General features: G+C 50.2%; 4 protein-coding genes across 4 annotated transcripts; 3 read left to right on the top strand and 1 right to left on the bottom strand.

Annotated features, from left to right (window-relative positions):
- Positions 1-310: 310 nt before the first annotated feature.
- TRUGW13939_04112 (uncharacterized protein) lies at positions 311-2,072 on the top strand (the record flags this gene model as incomplete). The annotated part of the gene is made up of 3 exons (XM_035487289.1): positions 311-414; positions 471-525; positions 603-2,072. The coding sequence occupies 3 exons, from the start codon at positions 311-313 to the stop codon at positions 2,070-2,072; spliced, it is 1,629 nt and encodes a 542-aa protein (XP_035343182.1).
- A 305-nt stretch (positions 2,073-2,377) lies between these two features.
- Positions 2,378-4,213, bottom strand: TRUGW13939_04111 (uncharacterized protein; the record flags this gene model as incomplete). Its single annotated transcript, XM_035487288.1, has 3 exons — positions 2,378-3,464; positions 3,519-3,675; positions 4,099-4,213. 3 exons carry the CDS (start codon positions 4,211-4,213, stop codon positions 2,378-2,380), a joined length of 1,359 nt encoding a protein of 452 aa, XP_035343181.1.
- An 891-nt stretch (positions 4,214-5,104) lies between these two features.
- TRUGW13939_04110 (uncharacterized protein) lies at positions 5,105-6,642 on the top strand (the record flags this gene model as incomplete). Its single annotated transcript, XM_035487287.1, has 2 exons — positions 5,105-5,203; positions 5,281-6,642. 2 exons carry the CDS (start codon positions 5,105-5,107, stop codon positions 6,640-6,642), a joined length of 1,461 nt encoding a protein of 486 aa, XP_035343180.1.
- A 1,285-nt stretch (positions 6,643-7,927) lies between these two features.
- On the top strand, positions 7,928-11,494 carry TRUGW13939_04109 (uncharacterized protein; the record flags this gene model as incomplete). Its single annotated transcript, XM_035487286.1, has 7 exons — positions 7,928-8,053; positions 8,120-8,164; positions 8,216-8,431; positions 8,497-8,923; positions 8,992-10,500; positions 10,553-11,304; positions 11,369-11,494. The coding sequence occupies 7 exons, from the start codon at positions 7,928-7,930 to the stop codon at positions 11,492-11,494; spliced, it is 3,201 nt and encodes a 1,066-aa protein (XP_035343179.1).
- Positions 11,495-12,267: the final 773 nt, after the last annotated feature.

Raw genomic sequence — 12,267 nt, 5'->3', positions numbered from 1 at the left:
CGAGCTAGCCACCTCATAGACCTCCCTCATATCTTAAGCAAGCAAAGGCATCAGATAACGTACTCAGCAGACGCGTCGCGTTTCAATTAAACCCTTTTGAGGGCTTCTTGCTAATTGCAACCAAGTTTCGAGAGCGATGTGATCACGTGATGCAAACAAACAAGGCAAACATTGTCGTGTGTCGCGTCATGGCAGTGATATTGTTATCGGTCATCGACGAGCCACTTCGCCGTCCCTTCTGTTGTTGCTGGACGTGTATCACTAACTGTCGAATCATTGAATCGGAAATACTCGGAAAGTTTCCCTCGAGATGACATCCCAGGATAACCCCAGTCAGCCCACCGACGGCCATGATCAGCCTGCCAGTCGTCGCCGCGAGAGTTTCGTCTCACAGGACTCTCACACCGCAAAGGAGTATGCATCAACAATCGTTTCCTGGACGTTTGTTTAGAGCTAATTTGACTAATCAGATATATTGAATCCCAATTGCAGCTCGAAGCTGATGCCCGCGAAGTTCTGCCTTACGTGAGCCGATCTTTACCATGCGATCTTGTGATTAATTAGCAACACGCAGCTGACGAAAAGGAAAAAAAAAACCACAGGCATTCGACTCTTGCACCAAGGAATTGGGCCCACTAAGACAGACGCTTTTCGCCTGCTTGACTTGCAACCCTCCCCCGTCGAATAACGAAGACCCTTACACTGCAGCCGGAGTCTGCTACTCTTGTTCAATCTCGTGCCATGGTGAACACACACTGGTAGAACTCTTCACCAAAAGGAACTTTGAGTGCGACTGCGGTACGACTAGGCTCCCCGAAAAATCAACATGTACACTTCGCGCAGACCCCGCGACAGGCACCAAAGGTGTTCATTCCCAAACACCAGCGGATGGGAATAAATACAACCACAATTTCCGCAATCGCTTCTGCGGTTGTGAAGATGAATATGACCCGAACGTCGAAAAAGGAACAATGTTTCAATGTCTTGGTTTGGGTACTGTCGAAACTGGTGGCTGCGGAGAAGACTGGTGGCATCCCGAGTGTCTTATCGGTCTGCGTCGGGGATGGCAAAATGCGGCCAAGGCGGAAGGAGAACCGAAACTTGCTGTGGAGAACGAAGCCGCCAAAAAGGAAGATAACACCGGAGAAGAGGAGCAAGAAGCACCCTTACCGCCAGGATTCCCAAACGAGGACGATTTCGAGACATTCATCTGCTACAAGTGCCTGGATTCTAAGCCTTGGTTGAAAAGATATGCCGGCACAAAAGGCTTTCTAGCTCCAGTTTATAAAGATAAAGGAGACAGTGTACAGCAAGTCGATCAAGAGGCCAAAGAAACCCAAAAAGTCGAGGAAGACCAATCCCAATCTCGAAAACGAAAAGCAGACGACGATGAACCCGAAGAGGACCGCGACACTAAGCGGTCTAAAGGTGGTGAAGAAACGAAGCTGGAAACTATCCAAGAAGACCCACAGCAAAAGCCAGAGACAGTGAAGCATAAGCATGAGTCTCTACCGGGCAAAGCCCCCGCCGGTGCATTCTCCCTCTTTTTGAAGGAGGATTTCCGTGAGCATCTGTGTCACTGTCCGGATTGTTTCCATAATCTTGTTCCCCACCCACAGCTTCGAGAAGAGGAAGAAGCATACGAACCTCCGTTGTCCGAAGATGGAGACGAGGCAAATGGCGGCGGTAGTCAAGGAACTGGAAGCCTTTTAGATCGCGGCGAAGCAGCTCTCAGTAATATCGATCGTGTCAGAGCCATCGAGGGCGCAATGGTATACAACCATTTGCGAGACAAGGTGAAGGCCTTTTTGAAGCCATTTGCAGAGAGCGGCCAAGCTGTTGGTGCCGACGACATCAAGTCATACTTTGAGAAACTGCGCGGGGATGACCTGGGCATCAAAGAAGCCGGGGGCCAGGCTTCTACTTATGATAGTGGCGCGAATGGCAACAATGGAGAAGATGGCAGTAATCGCAAAGGGCAAAGTGGTATGCTTTTTTTAATTTTCATTTTTTGGTGGTTGTGTGTCAGGCTAATGATATTCCAGGATATTGATTCAAATACTTGTTTTTAATGACACGGATGGGGGATATTTGGGGGTTAACAAAGGCGTTTCATGAATGTAGTCAATTAATCGGGCATAGTGTAAGGATATGGGGTTTAACTGTCAAGTAGTGAGATCGGTAATCGTATCCAATTTCCATTTTCAATGAAAAGAAATAACGAAATAGTCATTAAAAACAAGCACTCCATATGTAATAGAAAGTGGCATGATCATGGTATTATAAAACAACAAAAAACAATCCCGAGAGATCTTTTATATCTCATTAACGCCTCCCATGCCGAAAAATCAAAAACCGTGCACAATAATATACTTTCTCATTCTTTGAGACGCTTGGCTGCTCGGCCAAGCAGGGAATCATCAGGCAGGCCGCTGCGTTTAGTGCCAGGAAGGCTGCCGTTACGGAGATCATTGTCATCCTGGGTGACTCGACGGGTGGGATATTTGTTTTCACAACCCTCGAAGCAATTAGCACTGATGGGCCCGCCGTTGGTGAAGTATGGGTGGTCTAGAGCCTCTTCTGCAGTGATTCTTTTTGTTGGATCGTATTCGAGTAGACGTGATAACAGGTCAAACCCGTCAGCGCCGGGGCTGCCTGTTTTATTGCTCGACGAATAACCGCCATTCTTCAAGCATTGGTTGTACCACGTGTCCAGACTGGATGGCTTGTTATAATGCATACCTCCCCTAGATGACATTTTCATCGACTGCATCATTGACTGGAGTTGGTTGTACTCGGGCATGGCGGCCAGTCCCGGCCAGGTTTCTTGTCGAGGAAAGCCCAATATTTCGACTATTTTCATCATCTGATTGCGCTGGAATGGTACCGTTTTCTTGCTATCCATCTTAGCTTCTTCGCCCTTGAAGATGGGGCGCAAGGACAGTAGCTCGGCGAATATGCACCCGAGTGCCCACATGTCGACGGCTGGAGTGTAGTGGCGGCTGCCGAGCAGTAGCTCCGGCGCCCGATACCAGATCGTGACCACGACTTTGTCGCCAGCAAATAGAGAATTCAACGGTTTGTAGAAGAGTCGCGCAAGACCGAGATCACCGACTCGAATCGCCCCGGCTGACGTCACTAAAATATTGGCGGGTTTCAGATCCCGATGAAGCACCCAATTCGTATGCAGGTAAAGCAAGCCGTTCAGTAGCTGAAACAAAATGGACCGGACCATCTTTGCAGGGATGGCATGTCGCTGGGGCTGGGTGTGGTGATGGATAATCTGAAGGAGATCGTGCTCGGTATACTCAAAGACCATGAAGATACATTTATCTTCCAATATGATCTCCTCAAGTCCTACCACATTTGGATGATTGAGTTCGGAGCACAGGGCCATTTCTCGAATTGCAGACTGCGACAGACCCGTATACTGGATCAGCTCCCCTTCTTTGTCGGGCTTGAACCTAGTACAAACGAGTCAGTTGGATGCTTTTTGTTAAGAGTCCGACTATGCTTACTTTTTGATGGCAAACTCGCCCTTCTTGCCATTCTTCCCGACTGCCTTGTAGACACGGCCATATGTACCACTGCTGATGAAGCCAACAATGTGATATCGCTCTCTGACGTGGACTTTGCTTGTGTAGCCACTGCCTGACCGTCCGGAGTCTGCATTACCTATTGTTAGCGCGCGCACGGTGGCAATGCTCGAGGGAAAAAAAGAGAGTCTAGAAGAGGCAAAAATTCATTGAAGAATCGAATCATGGAAAAAAGAGAAGAAACTTTTTTTTCTTGACAAGATGCCCAAATCAAGGAACCATTCACGTGACCACTACAGGAAGGGAAATTACCACGAAGATAGGCGCCACCGACGTTGTTCAGGAAGGGGAAATTCTTTCCAAACATGGCGAGAAGAAAAAAGACACGCAAAGACACATGCGGTTTATGGTTTCAAGGATTGAGACAAAGAATAGAGGCCAGAGTCCATCGCTATAACGGCACAAAAGGAAAAGAAGATGCGGAAACACGGTCAAGCGCACATGCTGGAAAGAGAGAGAGGCAGACAAGGAAAAAGCGAACGGAAAACAGTCTAATAATTACCATCAAAAGCAGCCTGGACGGTTCTCTTGAGGTTCAGATTGGACGCGGCAGTGGGCCGGAGAGAGGAGGTCGTCAGAGGCCCGCCGGCAGATGAAGGCGGGTTGGTCAGGCTCATGTAGGAATAATGGAGACGATTTATAACGACGACAAAAGTTGGATGGATGTGATTAGTTAAGAGAGCCGGCGAGATTACCGTTGGTTAGTGGCGTGAGGACAGGCGGTGGACGGTGAAAGTGGAACGAGGCGAAGAGCGACAGAGGCACGATGTGGACGGAAGGACGTGGGGAGTGCGCCGGCCGAGCTAGCCGGACTCCGCAGCAGTATTACTATGATTGCGAGATGCGATCAACTGCGTACTCCGTAACTGATGTGAGACGAATGCATGTCCTCCCTATTCTGCGCATGTCCTGTCCTGTCCTAGCCATATACGTACATACTGGGTTGGTACATAGCGTCGGCTTCTTGCTGCGGACCCCGTTCCCCGGAGACCGTTGGCGAAGGAACATTGAAAACGTGGCGCCTCGGGGATGCTGGCTTTGGCAGGCTAAAGGATAAGTCTACTGCTACTATTGAGTTCATGCTGCCTGCTGGCGTGTCATGCACGTCGGTGGTGGTCTCTCCAATGTTGTTCTTGTGCGATATTGCTGCTGAATCGTGGATCGGCCAGTTGTATGGTTGTGTGATAAGGGCGTAAAAGAACCGTGGGCGGAAATATCCATTTTTGTAGGAGCAAAAGAAAGTAGACAGTAGTAAATGAAGCAAATGAAATAGAAATCCTTAGATAGATCGCGAGAACTGCTCCAATGTCCGTTGTTGACGTTTGCTGCTGGCAAGTCCCGTGAGCCTCACCCACGTCATCGGGGCGGGAGCTTCCTTCCTTCCCTTTCAGCCCGTCCCTCTTCCTCCTGATTCAATGTTACCACCGCCAAAGATGCAGTCTGACTGAATTTCTGACTATCGAGAGAGAAGAAATAAAAAGGCGCCGCTATTCCGAAACACAGCCAAGATGGCGTCGCCGACTGCGAGTCGGTCCAACGTGACTCCATACCTGATTTTCCTGGTCTTCGTCGCAACACTGGGCCCTCTTCAGTTCGGCTTCCATCTGGTATGGACATATCTCTACTATCACATAAATTAATCCTCTGCTTGAACATACCAAGGCTAACTGCTGGTCGGAATTAGGCCGAACTAAACGCTCCCCAAGCCGTCATCACCTGTGAGAAAAAGAGCATCACCTCAATCGATGCGACGGCTCACCTGCCCCAATGTATTCCGATGAATGCATCCCAATTCGGCCTTGTCTCCTCTATCTATACGCTTGGTGGCTTCCTCGGGGCTCTCCTGTCGGGCCCGCTCGCTACCAAGTCCGGTCGGAGGCTGACCCTGAGGATAACCACCGCCTTTTTCGTGCTGGGCTCCATCGCGGAGGCATTGAGCCCTAATATTGCTACTCTAAGCATCGGGAGGTTCTTATCAGGAATTGGTGCTGGTGCCTCGATTGTTGTCGGGCCTATCTTTGTGTCTGAGATCGCTCCCCCGCAGTCTCGGGGCTTTTTCGGCGCCTTCACCCAGGTCATGACCAACGTCGGAATCTTGCTAACTCAGACTCTCGGATACTTTCTTAGCCGGGACAGCTTATGGCGGAATATACTGGGCGTGGGTGCTGCACTCGGAATTGCCGAATTTGTTGGCTTGCTTCTAGTGCCGGAGAGCCCAGTCTGGTTGGCTGACCATCAACACACCAACCAAGCGTTGCAGGTCCTTCAGCGCATCCGTGGGAAAGAGGCCGATATTGAAGAAGAGGTCAGGGCCTGGAAGGCTGCTTTGTCGGCGGAGAATGGTGCAGGCGAGGAGGAGTCCCTGTTGTCACAACAACACACCGCGCCTCGGAGTCCACCCGTTACAATCTTGACGGCCGTCACGGATGAGAAATATCGACCCGCTATCCTTGCAGTGGTCATCGTGATGCTTGCCCAGCAATTCACTGGTGTTAACAGCATCATTATGTACAGTGTCTCGTTGCTGCAGAGCACCCTACCGACAGCGGCTCCACTTCTAGCAGTACTAATCTCTGTCATAAACCTTGTCGTCACTCTTGCTTGCTCTCCGCTGCCAGATAAAATCGGCCGCAAGAGGTGTCTTCTGTTGAGCATCATAGGCATGGGTTCTGGGTCCGTGCTTCTGGCCATCGGCATCTCCGTCGGTCAGAAGGTCGTGTCGGCTCTGGCAAGTCTATTCTTCGTGTCCAGCTTTGCAGTCGGACTGGGGCCTGTCCCATTCATTCTTGCTTCTGAGCTCGTGGGGCCCGAGGCAGTTGGCGCGACACAGAGCTGGGCCCTGTCTGCCAACTGGATTGCGACCTTTATCGTCGCCCAGTTCTTCCCCATCCTCAACGAAGCCCTGGGGGGCGGAAAGATCTACTGGATCTTCGCGGCACTGTCTGCTCTTTTTGGATTCTTGATCTACTTGAGAGTGCCTGAAACCCAAGGCAAATCCAGTGTGGACGAAGTTTGGGGCAGGACCGAGGAGCGGCGGATAGACTAAGTCTTTTATTGTTTGGGTGTTCTTCTTGCATTCTCGGCGTATTTGACAGGTTATCAGGACATACTACTCTACAATGATTGGACTCTCCCCATCGGACACCAAGACCGTTGATACTACTGACTGGAGGCTAGCATGGCAAGAGTAAATCCTATAATAACCGAGGTATTATTAATCGCATCAGGCTGTCATTTATTATTATACACTAGCAATATCATTATTATTGTATTGTGTTGCACTGGAGGAATCTACAGCCTCAGCCCCGCTGGCGATCTACCGCCAAGACGTGCATCGCCTGGTTCAGCCTCCGATCCCCAGCTAAGATACTATATATGGCTACATTGTTTGTTTTGTTTTGTGTTCTTCTTACGAGATCCTGACTGCATAGAGCCAGAATCCGATTGAAGATTGGATCCATAGTCAACACGCATTGGCCGCACACTTCCGGCCGCTTCCGTGGCAAACCCAATTTCATGCCTGCCTGGGCTGTGAGGCATCACCATCCTTGATCCCTGGAGCCAATAATTCACAACAAACAACAACGACAAAACAAATCAATAATGTCGCACGCTCCACCGGGCGGTCACTAACGGGGGGTCTCGTTACGGGACAATTGGATTATCCGATTGTCCCAGGATCAAGGCATCCTGTGTTATTATTAGTATTTATTATTCGTGAATCTTAACCCTTCGGCTTCCCCCCACTTGTCTCCCAACTTTCTCCTCTCTCTCTCTCTCTCTCTCTCTCCCCGCCAGACTGCCCCGAGGGTCAAGCACTCGCCCTCTCTCTGGATATGTTTCTGTTATAACTGCTCTCTTGTTTCGCATTGAGACGGGAGATTGCGTGGCTGTCGACCAGAGGCGACCTTGTTTGCCCCGAGTCCCAATTAGTTTCGTTTCGTCCACACAGCGCTACGCAATTCGTGCGTCCCCACACAGCTGACAGCGAGCGACACTGACAGGGACTGCATTATTTTTTCCTATTATTATTATTAGCACTATTAGTAGCAGCCTTTTGCAGCAGCAAACACCGTCCTTCCTCTCTCACCTGCATGTGGCATCGCGCCCCTTCCTGGGAACTCTTCTTCTCTGCAACAACCCACACCCACACTCGCTCGCCCCCAGGCATTTCTGCCTCGCTCTGTCTCTCTCTTTCTCCTCTCATGTCTGCAGGGCGCTGAAGCAAGGCAAGCTCCTTGGCCTCGGTCCACACCTAACGTCATCTGCCCGTGTACATCAATCCGCTTGCTACCCCGCACCCACCTAAGGTTCCTTCAGCATCGACCAGCATGGTCCGTCTCTTCCCTCAACGCTTCAGCTCCAGGAGCAACACGCCCTTACAGCAGAGTCGAAGCACCAGCCCCATGAGGTCCCCCACAGAATCCTCGCTCGCCCTGCGAGTGACCGTGGTCAAGGTAAGGCCCCGGCATCCCTACCCCCCGCCTCGCGAGAACACATACTGATGTCCTGGCAATTGGCAGGGAAGAGACTTGGCGCCCAAGGACAGAGGCGGCACAAGCGACCCGGTGAGTATACTCCAAAACTGCCCCGGCTCTGCAATCACTGAACCGCAGTAGTATTTGATTGTCTCTCTGGGAACCTCGCGCCAGTCGACGCCGACCATCACCAAATCGCTCAACCCCGACTGGAACGTAACCTTTGACCTGCCCGTCTCGGGCGTCCCCTTGTTGGAATGTGTCTGCTGGGATCGCGATCGGTTCGGTAGGGATTATATGGGGGAATTCGATATTCCTCTCGAAGAGATCTTTTCGGACGGCGAGATCCAGCCACAGGTACTTTGATCTGCAAATCACCTACAACTACAAAAACTGGGCACAGAGCTGAGACCTCGTACTAGGCAAAATGGTATACATTGGAGTCAAAGCGGAAAAGGGGCAAGAAGAAGGAGAGCGTGGTTTCCGGCGAGATCCTGCTTCAATTCTCGCTGCTCGATACCTTCAACCCCAATGCATCTCCCTCCGACACATATCGCAAATTTAGGACCATTGTATGTGCTGCCGATGAAGACGACGACGCAGCCCTGCCGCCTGTCCCGTGGAATGACCAGGACGACAATGACAAAGATGAAGAAACCTCGGACGAAACAGACGACCCTAGCAAACCGGACGTGGTCGAAAAGCGAAGGCGTCGGTTACGCATTGCCCGCCTAAAGCGGAAGTCGATTGCCGCCAGAGCCTACCAATTCTCCGGCTCATCCAGTAGCATGGATGGTATTGTTTTTATCGAAGTAAATAGGATTACCGATCTCCCACCAGAGAAGAACAGTAGGAGCCCACCCATATCCTTATTTTCCGTCATGAAGCTAGCTCTCTATGTTCTAACACCCAATTAGTGACTCGTACATCTTTCGATATGGATCCCTTCGTTGTCACCTCTCTCGGAAGAAAGACTCTTCGAACCAGAGTGATCCGCCATAACTTGAATCCCGTATATGACGAGAAAATGGTCTTTCAGGTCATGAAGCACGAACAATCATACACGATAAGATTTACCGTCGTTGACCGGGATAAGCTGTCTGGAAATGACCTTGTTGCGACTGCTGAGTTACCGCTTCTCGCCCTTATCTCGGCCGCCCCTGAAGCCGACCCAGAGACCGGCCTGTACAAACTCCAAGAACCCCCGGTGTCCGGTCGGTCGATGCACTCTCAGAAATCTCGTTTTCGGCTGCCCTTGTCCCGCACTACGTCCTCTACCAGTATAAGCAAGTCGTCAAAGCCAACGCTAATCTCGAAAACTTCCAACGCCTCGCTTTCTAGCATGGTTCAGCCCGAACCATCTCCAACTCCTCCAACCAGCATTCCCACTGACAGTAGCAATTCACTCCTCGCCGTTCCTGGTGCCACTACACCAAAGACAGAGGAAAGTGCAAACATTGGTCAAATAACTACCGAAGATGAAGACCTCAGGGTTTATACAATTCCCTTGTCATTGAAGAACAAGGATCGCTGGGAAGACAAATACTCTCCACAACTCTTCATCAAAGCTAAATACATGCCGTATAAAGCTCTCCGGCAACAGTTTTGGAGGGTTATGCTGAAGCAGTACGATGCCGATGACAGCGGTCAAATCAGCAAGATAGAATTGACCACAATGCTTGACACTCTTGGTTCCACACTGAAAGAGTCCACGATCGATGAGTTTTTTTCCAGGTTTACGGCTGAAAACCAGCCGAGTGAAACGGTGGAATTGACATTTGATCAAGCCGTCGTCTGTTTAGAAGATGCCCTTCAGAAGGTGCAAAAGCGCAATTACGGTGGGGTCGCTTCCAAGCTTCAGGATTTGACATCAAATGCCCTCGCTTCACTAGACATTCGCGGCCAAGGCGACTCAAGTGGTACTGATACTGCCCCTGAAAATACGATAGAAGGGGTATCACAAAGCGAGGCCCGGCAACCGGACATTACCAACCAGCCAGAAGCCGATAGCCCGTCTCCTGGGTACGGGGATCTTGCTCCCGACGATCTCATAGATGAGAGGGGCGAAGAGCACGTAATCGAGATCGCAGAATGCCCCTTATGTCACCAGCCGCGTCTAGGCAAACGATCTGATGCAGATATCATCACTCACCTCGCCACTTGTGTCAGCCAGGATTGGCGCCAGGTTGACAATCTTGTCATGGGCGGTTTTGTCACGTCTAGCCAAGCGCAACGGAAGTGGTACAGTAAAGTTGTTACTAAGATCGGCTACGGCGGTTATCGACTGGGTGCCAATTCAGCCAATATTCTTGTTCAGGACCGCATTACTGGCCAGATCAATGAAGAAAAAATGAGCGTCTACGTTCGTCTTGGAATCCGATTGCTCTACAAAGGACTAAAGAGTCGCGACATGGAGAAGAAGAGAAGTAAGATCACACCCGAAAATTTTAATAGGCCTCCCTGCTAACAAGATAACAGTTCGAAAGATGCTCAAGTCCCTTAGCATCAAACAAGGTAGAAAGTACGATGATCCAGCCTCTGCCAGCCAGATCGAAAGCTTCATCAATTTCCATCAGCTTAACATGTCCGAGGTACTGGAACCGCCGGAGAATTTCAGAAACTTCAACGAATTCTTCTACCGCAAACTAAAACCCGGGGCACGTCCTTGTTCAGCCCCGAACGACCCGAATATCATAGTTTCTCCGGCCGATTGTCGCAGTGTCGTTTTTGACCGGATTGAAGACGCCACAAAAATTTGGATCAAAGGACGCGAGTTCTCGGTGGAACGATTACTTGGCAAGGCGTATCCAGAAGACGTGGCTCGATACAAGAATGGTGCTCTTGGAATTTTTAGATTGGCCCCTCAAGACTATCACCGTTTCCACATACCTGTGGACGGAGTACTAGGTACTCCAAAGACTATTGAGGGCGAGTACTACACCGTGAACCCGATGGCCATTCGCTCAGCGCTCGATGTTTATGGCGAGAATGTTCGGGTTCTAGTTCCTATCGATTCTCCGACGTACGGCCGAGTTATGGCCGTGTGTGTCGGTGCTATGATGGTTGGTAGCACGGTGATCACGCGTCAGTCTGGAGAACAAGTTGCGCGTGGTGAAGAGTTGGGCTATTTCAAGTTTGGAGGAAGTACTCTCGTTCTCTTGTTTGAATCGGGAACGATGAACTTTGACTCGGATATGGTTGATAACTCGAAGGGCGCACTTGAAACTCTGGTAAGTTGATTCCAAAAAAAAGTCGAGGTGTGGCTGGCCAACTAACCACGATTGCTTCGTATAGATCCGTGTAGGAATGTCCATTGGCCACAGTTCCGATGTCACTCAGTTTGAGCCAGATGTGCACCAAAAAGATCATGAGATCTCACTAGAAGAAATGGAGGAAGCCAAGCGCAGGATTGCTGGGTAGGCATATACCGCCCCCCAGCAGATGAGTGCTGTTGGCATGACAATAGATTTTCCGTCGAGACACGATAATTTAGATCGTTTCCCGAATTTACGAGATCAGGAGTAGCGCAGAAGCGTGGCACATATGCCATAGAAGTTGTTGATCAACTCATCAACTCATTACATTTCAATGTCCATAACATGCTAGGATTGGACATAAAAAAGAACCGATGTAAATAGATATGATACGCGTCACGAATTATACGGTCCAAAGACCATATGCACGGATTAAGCATGGACGTTTTCTCTCCGTTCTTCTCACATGTAGTCATCAATATTGTTTCTTGTCTGTCTTAATTAGTAGTGCAGTCAATCAAAGTCTTGGCGACAGAGTTTCCCCTCGTGCCCAACGACCCTAGTCCCGAAGCGGATTAGCGGTCCCCACGCACCGTTGTTTTGGTCGTGGCGCGTGTTTGGCGCAGGTGAAGACGACTGGAACTGACTTGCATCGTGTGAAGTTGCCATCCAACAATTCTCCCGACTCGACACTAGCATCCTTTACCGCGAGATAAAAAGAGTACTCACTGCGGCATTGGCGAAAGTCTGGTTATTTCCCAAAACAAAAAGGAAACTCGGCGGCGGCGCGCGTCTCGGGAACATTGGCGTCGGGAAGCGCGCGACCTCACGTTCATCCCGAATTCCAGACTTTGCGACCGACTTTTTAAGACGACTGGTTCAACGATTGCGCATCTACGACAGCGGCAAGACGAAGAAGCTGGACGGTGGCTAAGCGAC

Source organism: Talaromyces rugulosus, chromosome II (assembly GCF_013368755.1).
Source record: "Talaromyces rugulosus chromosome II, complete sequence".
Lineage (NCBI taxonomy): Eukaryota > Fungi > Ascomycota > Eurotiomycetes > Eurotiales > Trichocomaceae > Talaromyces > Talaromyces rugulosus.
Note: the sequence above shows the minus strand (reverse complement) of the source record. Positions and strands in the feature narration are given on the sequence as shown.